Here is a 10,912-nt window from a genome sequence, read left to right on the forward strand (position 1 = left end):
TGCTTTGGAATTTTCTTAGGTCCGAAAAATGCTGGGAAAAACTGTATACCTAAGTCGTTCATCAACAATAAAAGAGATCTATCCACTAGGATTGATTTGCGATCAGCAATTCGTTAAGTTTTAGCAGAGACAAAGGAATTGACAGATTGTAAGAACAACTGTTATCTCTTATCTTATCCGTGTAATAGTATTCTTTGCACTGTTTTCAATGTCGTAGCGTGTAGTAGATTCCAAGCGAGAGTCTCAAACTTCTGGCTCATTGTCAGTCCAATCACCTTGTCGGTCCGTTCACCATCAACACCGAAAAACAGACGGCCGCACTTTGGATCAAAGGCATGGAGACGAGAAAGGTGCAACTACTAATTGTCAATAATTTTTTTTCATTCTTTTATACTAGGTACCTAAAATTCATTTTCACAGCCACGTTAAATAAAAGACTTTTTTCGAAATTTCCTGACGGTTATCGTCTGCAGATGTAACATTTTACTAATATCTGCCAAACTCGGTTTAATATAATCTTTGTTGGTAATCTTAACTAGATAGTTTTGCATCTATTGACTCTAGCCTTCTAGATGCTAGAGCGTTACAGATTCGATTTGTTTCTCGTTATTGGACATTATTCGTATCTGCACTGGTTATTCTAGTTCCTAAATTCCGATGCGCGTATGAGGTGGTGTAAGATCCTGAGATATTTCACGGTAAATCGTCATGCTCAAGTCTAGAGATTAAAAAAATTTCGATCAAGGGTTCCTACTTTATTAAAAATGAACAACTTCAACAAAATTTGTGAAGGATTTGCATTTTTTTTTTTCTTATCAATTCTCATTCAAGAATATACGAAAAGTTGAAAAGAAAGAAAAATAATAGAGATTGTTAATCAAAAAGGCAAAGTACGTTTTTTATGCTCGGCTTTTGCAATCTAATCTAGTGGAAGTTAGAATTTTAATGTTTTATTGATAAAAAAAAAGAGTCTCCCTACATATTCTTAAGCAAGATTTCAGAGAAATCGAAACTTCGAGAAAACGATGGAGTCATACAAGCAGGTGCCACGCAGTTTTGATTAACAAAAATTGATAACACTTCATAATAAAGTACATACAAATTACATATTAAAAAACCGAATAATTTAGCTACAGGTACGATTGAAAATGTCAGAGTTTTATCAAAAACAGTCAAAAAAAAGTTGAGAAAGATCCTCCGCAAAATAGGCTACTTTTTGACCATTTTGGGGTCCGCACGATTTTTTCCGAAAAAGGTCCCAATGATACCTTATGATACCCTAATACTCAGGACAAATTCTCAGCTTGAGTTTAAAGATATATATTCGGAGACATGGGGGAATAAAGTCCCACAAAAAGAAGTCGGTATTCCGGAAACTATAAACAGTTTCACTTTTGAAACGATGAATTCAACGTTCACGCGGAATTATTTTTGATAATCTATCGAAAAAAAAATCTTAACTTTTGGGATTAACCCTCAACATTAGCGGTAAACTTTGGGTTTTTTCTCTGTAAAGCCAAAGAATTTTTACATCATTTTTGTTTTTCGATTCGCTACCAAAATGGCGTGATAGTTAATTTACATTCTGCTATTTTGTGCAACGACTTATTTTCAGCTGGTATGCTAAATCATTTTTTAATGTTGAACAGATTTAGATTTTCGGAAGAAATAGCGCAAACCAGAGTAACTTTGGACTGGGAGTACTACTTCCGATTTTCGAAATATAAAAATTTCCCTCTTTTCAAAGTTGTACTTCCGGTTTACGGTAATTGCTCAGTTGATATACGTAACGACGCATGACTTACTAGAACTAAAATTGAATATTTCTATACTCAAAAAAGTTTATGTGACTCGCACACTTACATCTGTCTTTGCTTATTGTATGCTCAATGCGCATCACGTATCAGCTTTCATTTAATTATTTACACCGGCTTTGATAGTGAAAAATCATGACAAAATAGCTTGAAAGGAAATATATTATATTCACTGTTTCTTCATCAACGCGGAAGCTATCGATTACAACCGATAAACAATTTTAATAAATGTTGAAATTCATATATTTATTTTTCTTTTGCATTCAAGGAGTACATAAATTTTCATTCTCTTGTAGAAACATTCAAGGGTTGACAACTGTTTTAAAGTAGTGAATTTGATTGCAATCGATTCGTAATTGTATTTTGAAACTTCAATGTTACAATAAGTTTGGTTCAGTACAGAAAAAATTCTCACAGCTCAATAGATCAGAAACATCTGCTGTTCAACATATGTGAAGTAAATATTTTGGTCACATTCAATATTTTAATAAGTAGTCTGACGGTTCTCAGTGACAACTCAAATGATAATTTACGATCTACGATTATTAATGAATTATTATTGATTATTCGATATTGGGATATATTTTTCTAAGTAAGACAGTCAACTAAGCCTGATCAAATAATCTATTTCACGGTTTTTGCCGATATGCATTCAAACTTTTTATTGTATATTACCTGTACTTGCAGCAAGTTTGATTAGATTATAATCGGACATCTGTATCGAAATTTGACGATGCGTCAATGTCACGAATCCTTACGTATAATTGCAAGCTCATATAATCGTTTAGTTCGAATTTAAATATGTGCGTTTCATGATTTCACTGTCAATATCAATCCGTAACTAATTAATGCAGCTAGGATAAATTTCTGGGCGAAAAAGATTATAAAAATATTGTTCGTCAAAACTATATTTAGCTATTCAGCTTGGACATTGAATATCAGAGGCTCAGGCCACGAAAACTTTCAATCATACTACTGAACTGCCGAAATTCAGATTTATCATAATGTCGTATCTTTTCAGCTACCAAAGATCCGAAATTTCTATGACAGTTTAAAATATCAAAATGCCAAACTTCCGAATACAGTCAACAGATTGAATAGTCGAATTTTGAAAATCTTGTAAAAGTTCCTAAAACCTCATGCAAATTCTTCGTAATTATATGATTCAGAACTTTGGTACGTCAGTCACTTAATTCATTCAGAATTTCAATTAGGTATTTAACGCTTCTACGATTCTGACTTATGACCATTCCCAAGACATCAAATCATTCTACAGATGTTTTGACCACAAAAAATTCAGATAAAAATCAATAACTCAGTGTCTTTTCAAAGAAACCTTTCCAAACTTAGCACTCTCGAATTTTGTGGTTAACTCACTGATTCTGCATACGATATGGCATCCTGTTAAACGAAAACTACAGCAATCTCTACGGGGATTTTTGCCAACTCCAAGAAACTACTGAAAGTAAAAAATTAAAACATGACGAATCAGCAATGCCACGTATCTGTAGGGATTGTTAATAAAATTGCGTAATAATATTATGATAATCAATCCTTCAGTGTGGTAATCTGCAAGCTTTAATTTCACTCAACTTTAATTAGTATCGTCTTTGCTTCATTCCCGCTTCTCCGCGGGAGTCATACCAGCGTTTTTAATAGATCAAGATAGTCCCAGAAGAATCGACTATCCATCAAAAGTCTAGACTTCCAGCATTCTGCGAATCATTTCAGTCATCCGCTGAGCAAAAAAAGTTTCGATCGATCACGTTGCCTGACGTTGGTATCAAACATATTCGAGATAATTGTAGTACGAACACGTGTCGAATGTTTGTAAGTTTCGATTTCTAATCAATTACCGTTAAAAAAAATTGGTTGACCGAAGGATTGATATTTTTTATTAATTTTATTACGATATAGTCGTACATTGAGTGTATTTATCAAACGATTATAATATCAAGCTGCGAAAATTTCTTTAAAAATGTAAAAATAGAAAATACTGAGTTTATAAACAAAAGCTCAGAATTCGCAATGCTTTGTTTAAAATTGGTCAGAAATAGTAAAAAATATATAATAGCTTCATTCGATTTCACTCTACGATGGTTCATCTTATTGGCAGACTAGTTTCTACCAATTTACTGGAAACGATTTTTCTCTCTATTATTAATTTAATACAACTATTCTATAAAGGTTGTAAAATTAAATATTTAATGATACCAACATGATAAAAACAGTTTTTTCAGTAAATTTGTAAATAATAGTCTTCTGTGTAAAATAAGCCATCTTCGAGTGAAAAGGAACAAATCTGCTGAATTTAAAATAACATAAGATTTCCAATTTATTGTACTACATTTAGTAAGTCAGAGTGGAATAAGCCTTGACTACTTGATTATCTCGGTTTTGTGATTCAATTGAATATTCTGCATTTTCTATAGTCTATCTATAGTAAGAAATCTAACGAAAACTGATTGATTTCCAATTCAATTAAAATAAGATTAAATTAAAACGCAACCAAACGGTTCACTCTACACGTATTTTGATCAGCATTTTCTGATGTCCTATGTAATAGAAACAGGAGGAATATGACAATGCAGGATATGAAGAGGACACAGGCAAGAAAACTGAGAATCCACCACCTTTCCAAATCGACAATCCGGTAAGATCCTCTTTCAAACGGAACAAAACGTGAATGGAATATACAAAAACTACAAGAATATAATCTCATACAAAATGAATGATCCACATGTTGAAAATGAATTGAAATTTAATTGCTTGGAGAGAGAGAAAAATACAATTTAATAATTTTGTTTCTCTACTTTACATACATAAATAAGATTCGGGTTCTCAATTTCTTTTTTTTTCGGAAAATGCCAATGATGAAATTATTTCAGCCACCCGCACCGAAAGCACCGGAAAGAGTTCAATGGGGGTCAAGCTGGGAATTCTTAATGTCATGTATCGCGACCTCCGTGGGATTGGGAAACGTTTGGAGGTTTCCTTACACTGCATACGAGAATGGCGGCGGAGCATTCCTGATCCCTTACATTATAGTTCTCTTCGTAGTCGGAAAGCCATTTTATTATCTCGAGGCTACTCTGGGACAGTTCACCAGTCAATCCTGTGTAAATGTCTGGTCCGTATCGCCAGCGATGCAAGGTTAGTATTTTTACATTTAATCCTAACAAATTATCCACGTTATGCACCTCAGGGTGTTGTAAGGAAATTGACATATTGTAATACAGCATATTTTTTGTAGGAGTTGGATACGGCCATGCACTTGCAGCATTTTGGGTCGTAACTTATTACTGTTCGTTAATGGCGCTGACGATATACTATCTAATCGTGAGTTTTCAGTCAACACTTCCATGGTCCTATTGCAGAGATGAATGGGCTGGGATTTGCGTCGATGCAAGTGGATCAAGTAACGTTACTTTGGGCAATACAACACTAGCAAGCTCTTCTGAATTATACTTCAGGTTAGTGATTTGCAAGACATATGAGCCGAAGATCTAGTTTAAATTATGTGTCATGGCAACAATCAAATATTACAGATTCATTACCTGCTATTTTCCAGTTGTATACATCTAACTGTTTCTTCACCCCGAATAATTTTAGTTTTACTTTATAGTATGTAAGTAAAGATAGTCACACGTACTGTATTCAAAAAGTTTCTAAACAGTTTTTAGAAATTTTAGAATTTTTTTGTGAATCTACTCAAGTTTTGAATGCATAATAAATTTTATACAAAACACTTAACAGTATCAGATTTCAGATCAGATCAAAGCCTTAAGAATCACAATGTTAATTTTGGAAGTAGTAATCAAATTTTCAATTTCAGACAATTACACTGTAAATTTACTGACTATCTAACAATTTACTAAATTTGGAACGTTTAAATTTTCTGCGATTGTATTATCAATCAAACAATGTCGTCCTTGTAAGTTGGGTTCAAGAGTTTTCAAGGTCTCAATGAGTTTTCCAAAAAATTCCGAAACAGCATATTCCTATCTCTAATAGTTTTGCGACAAAAAGTACTTGAAAATATTCACGGATGGAGCCGCAACGGGTTGCTAGTATAATATAACATGATTTTCATGAGTTTGAGACAACGTTTAGCCTAAGTTTTGCAGAAATCTTGCCAACTGAGAAGCAGCATGCATTGTTCAGTTCTAGCAGGCATGACTTGATCAATTCTTCAAGATTTCAAATCTGACTATTACTGAACTATTTTTCAAGTTTGAATCTACGATAATACGTGGTATAAAATCATTTTTTCACCAGCAAGCATAACTGGAAACTCCTCAACTATTTTTCATACAAACTGATGACATCTTTGTTTGACTCCCAGGAACATCGTCCTCCAAGAAATAGACAGTATCGAAGATGGAATAGGAGTTCCTTCGTGGCAATTGACTCTCTGTCTTGGAGCTAGCTGGATCTGTGTTTTCTTCGTTCAATTCCGGGGTGTAAAGAGTGCTGGCAAGGCAGCATACTTTCTAGCCCTCTTTCCGTATGTGATGATGATCACGCTGCTGATCAGAGCACTGACATTGGAAGGCGCTGTGGATGGTATCCTCTTCTTTGTTACACCGGATTGGCACAAGCTTTATCAACCAGGGGTGTGGTATGCTGCCATAACACAGTGTTTCTTCTCTCTCAGCGTGTGCATGGGTGCGATCATCATGTTTTCCTCTTACAACAATTTCCGTCACAATCTCTACAGGTAAGATACATTCAATACTTATCAAACGCATACTCCTAATTCTAATCGATAGTTAGGTAAATCATTTGAAAGGTTCCACATTGTCAAATGTTGCCTGAGCCAGTGACCAATAAAAAATTTGTGATATTACGCGATGAAAAGTGAGCCTAGAAAATGGCTTATCCGCCAAAGGCATGGTAACTAGCCTCGAAGGTAACATGTACTTTCCTCTTTCTTGTATCCATCTTTCTACTATTTTTCTTGCAAAGAACGTTTTAAGATCCTCCGACACTTTTGAAGCGACAATGGTTCAGACAATCAGTTAAAACTATTCCCTAGAAAACCAAATGCCATGAAACTGTATTTTTGTATGATAAAGAATGAAAACAAAAATTGATACGATTTTTGCTTTTATTAGTCAAACCTCTTCAAATAAACACACGTAGTACGTAAAACATCACCAGACTATGATTTCAGGGATGTAATGATCGTTACCACATTGGACACGTTCACGAGCTTCATGGCTGGTTGCACAATATTCGGGATTCTGGGAAATTTAGCACATGAGATGGGAACAGACGATATCAGCACCGTCGTTCGCAGTGGCACCGGATTGGCGTTCATATCATACCCTGAGGCGTTGGCGCGATTTCCGGCAGTTCCCCAACTCTTTGCTGTTCTGTTTTTCATAATGATGTTCGTTTTAGGGATTGGCAGCGCGCAATCCCTCGTCGGCGTAATTGCCAGCGTGATTACTGATCGCTTCACTTCATTCAAACAGATTTACGTTGTCGGTGTCATCAGTATCATCGGCTTTCTCCTGGGTCTCACATACGTCACTCCGGTAAGCAAACAAAAACAATGACCATTCAACTCATTAAACAACACGTGGAGCATTTCGTTATACTAACTCGACCACCTCCGACACTGATGGAAAAAAATTCTATGATTTCCTATGAAAATTTCATGGTTTGTCATGGATAGTTGTAGAAAGGCTTGCTTTTTCACAATCATTTTGCGTACATCAATCGTTTTGAAATAGATATAATGAAAATTCTGTTTTTGAATTAAAGAAAATCTTGTTCGAAAAATGTTACTTGACACTCATAGCTTTTTTTAATTTCAGGGTGGACAATGGATCTTGACTTTGGTTGACTATTACGGCGGAACTTTTACAGCGATAATTGTTGGAGTGACCGAAGTTATAACTATATTTTGGATTTACGGACTCAACAACTTTCTCAACGATGTTGAATTCATGTTAGGATACCGACCGGGTATTTACTGGCGTTCGTGCTGGCTGCTGATTACACCCCTACTTATGATCGTTGTTCTCGTTTACACATTTGCCGTTTACGAGGATGTTACATACAATGACGAATACTTTCCGAGTGCTGCTTACGGTAAATATTCGATTCTATTGTATTCGTATCAATATTGCAAAAGTGAAAAGTGTACCATTTTTCCTCGTAAATTAGGTATAAATACTTATTTCAATACTTAGTTCGTTGTTGTCATGATTTTTAAGTGATAGTAAGGAATCCTAGGTAGCAGAGTTGTTGAAATATCGACTATAATTGAACCAATTGAAGCCGACGCAATTTCAACAGATGAAAAATTTGATTAAGAGTTGGCAGAAAGTCGACAGGACGATGACTGTTCGCCTAACAATAAGACATGATAATGACTGTTAAGCCAAAAGTCGAAGGTGGGCCAACCCGTATGTCGACGAATATCTTAAAAAAATTTCAAAATCACTAGAATCTAATGGCTTAGTGGAATCTATTTGAAAAATCTAGTAGCTTCAGAAATTTCAAAGTTTCGTTTGATTATTTTTTGATGAAGTCAAATCAATTTACAGTCACCTTTCACATTATTGACTGTGGATATTCTTGAACACATGGTTAACAATGTAGTCAACTGTTGGCTTCAAATACGCCCTTTTCATCAGTGTACGACTTAATTTTCTGCCGACAATAAGGTAAACGTGAGTCAAACTTGTGCTACCTGGGATATTACGTAATTATTAACGTAAAATTGAGAACGGTATAAGGTAGGTCTACACAAAATTTGAGGTTCTGATGTTTCCTAATCTGATTTCATTATCAATTACAGCTTTCGGCTGGGTTATCTTCAGTTTGGGAATCATTCAACTGCTATTCTGGATCTGCCATGCTCTGATCAAGAACAGGTCATCATCAATTAAGTTGGTAAGTTATACTTAAAAAATATATATTTTTTCAACCATGTTGAATGTGACATATAGTTTAATAATATATAACACCCTTTAATAATGGATTTTTCCACCATCAGTTTTAAGAAAATTGATACGTACTATATGGCAGAAATCTGGTCATCTGAATCTGTCACCAGTATTCACAAATTCCGATAACATTTTTTTGTAACTTGCCTTAGGCGGTTAGATTGTCATATCCGGCTCTTGAATATTCTCTAATATGCGATCAGACGTCCGATCATCCAAAACTTAGTTCAAAAATTTCTTTACGTCACCACTTTTGTCAACAAAATTTAAAATAATTCCACAGCTTTTCTGGTAACATGATGTAGAATAATCATTTAATTAGCAATGTGACTATCAACTATCGAATTATGCGCAGGTTTGGTTTTTTGCATTTTAAAGAAAAAATTCTACTTGCAGAGACCGACTGACAAAAAATATTTAAAAATAATATTTTAAACGTGATTGATGCTGAATTGATCAATAATACAGCAAAAGAACGATACTTTAGCATTCTTAGATGCAAGAAAAGTTACTGTTGGAATTTTGAAAAACCTGTTAAGCTTCATTGATCAATTTGTTACAAAAGTGTAAGATTTAGGTAGATGAACATACTCTTGGCATCATTACTCTACAGTGAATGAAATTAGGTAGTTAGCTAATTCCGCCACTGTTATAATAAGTAATTCAACGATATAGGGTCTTGGAGTGTTTTCTGCCAGTGAAGAGTGTTACGATTTTCCAACTATTTGGTGTACAATATGAATATTATATTATACACATTTGGAAAACTATATGCATGTGTAATAATCAATTAGTTTTACAGCGAAAAAGATGCGTATTTCATATGTTTATTCATTGCCGTATTCAATTTTCAATTTCAGACTTTCCGAAGGGCGTTTACTCCAAGTACGCGTTGGGGGCCTGCGGATGCGAAGGACAATGAAGACTGGAAAGTATTTTGCGAAGAACGGCGACAAAAGTCTGCCGGTGGACTCCGTAACCTCTTCTTTGGATAAGATTATATACATAAATTATAGATTCATTTCGATTGGTAGTCTCTGCTTGTCTACATTCACATTACACGGCTACATCTGTCACTGCCTATAGAAATAATTGAGAAACCGTTTCACCAAGTTTGACCCCTGCAATGCCTACTATGAAATACGGTATTGGCCGAACTATATAGAGTGTACGCCTTATTATTAGCAAATTAAGTATTCGATTCGACTGCGCACGCGCGAACTTTGTCGGATCTTCACGCAGGTTGGGCAACTCAAACTTGAGCTGTCAATCTCGGATGGCAGATGTTATGCTCAAATATGATGCGAATTTTTTAAGATTTAACAGATCTTAAAAAGTTGATGTAGTGATTTGAGAAGGCTGGACAAACTTTCATTGTTCATATTATTTCAATTCGCCACTTGACGCAGAAGGGTTTGCTTATACCCCGTTTCAAGTAAGTTGGCTCCCCTGCTTTACAGTCGAAAATATTGCAATGATATAGACGATTGGAATTCAATTGTTTTGCGCATGCGTAGTCAGTCACTTACCCTGCTATATTTAGAGCTATTTACTCTTAGTATACTGGTATAATATACAGAGTGTGTTGCGAGCCAGCAGTTGGCATATTTGGTTTATAATTTATGTGAATGCATTGTTGGATACAAACTTTATATTATGATTAATACTGGTTTATTAAACTTGATTCGTACACAACAGGGTGTAACAAGCTCCAGGAAAAAAATCTCGGGATTTTCCCGGATTTCTTGACTGAAATTTTTTTGATCGTCATTTTGATCTCTATTACTGGCATTGCGAGAGATACTATCAAATAAACAACAAACATTGCATATATTTTATTTTGCAACTATTTCGCAGCATATTTGAATAAAGTATTATTATTTGTGTACTCATTTGAGGGTACAGCTAACCACGTGCTCCCGACTGCAGTTTCCGAAATCATTACGGCAGTTTATCACGACAGATTGACAGACCGACAAAAGGACTATTATTTTTCTACAAACTTATTTTCCGGATACTAGGGATCTAATGAGGAATCGCGATTGAGATATTTAAAGTAAATATAGGTTTCGAAGATGAAATAATAGTTGGTAATTTATTGATTATAACATATACCTGGTGTATAGAGGTAAAGAC

General features: G+C 34.9%; 1 protein-coding gene across 1 annotated transcript; it reads left to right on the plus strand.

The window, feature by feature from the left end:
• The first annotated feature begins 252 nt into the window (after nucleotides 1-252).
• Nucleotides 253-9,921, plus strand: LOC124407208 (sodium-dependent nutrient amino acid transporter 1-like). Its single transcript, XM_046883096.1, has 9 exons — nucleotides 253-350; nucleotides 4,381-4,467; nucleotides 4,703-4,967; nucleotides 5,068-5,287; nucleotides 6,160-6,534; nucleotides 6,991-7,357; nucleotides 7,640-7,916; nucleotides 8,629-8,723; nucleotides 9,637-9,921. Exons 1-9 carry the CDS (start codon nucleotides 336-338, stop codon nucleotides 9,769-9,771), a joined length of 1,836 nt encoding a protein of 611 aa, XP_046739052.1. The 5' UTR covers nucleotides 253-335; the 3' UTR covers nucleotides 9,772-9,921.
• The last annotated feature ends 991 nt before the right edge of the window (nucleotides 9,922-10,912 follow it).

The sequence above is a fragment of the Diprion similis genome, chromosome 6 (assembly GCF_021155765.1).
Source record: "Diprion similis isolate iyDipSimi1 chromosome 6, iyDipSimi1.1, whole genome shotgun sequence".
NCBI classification, from domain to species: Eukaryota; Metazoa; Arthropoda; class Insecta; order Hymenoptera; family Diprionidae; genus Diprion; species Diprion similis.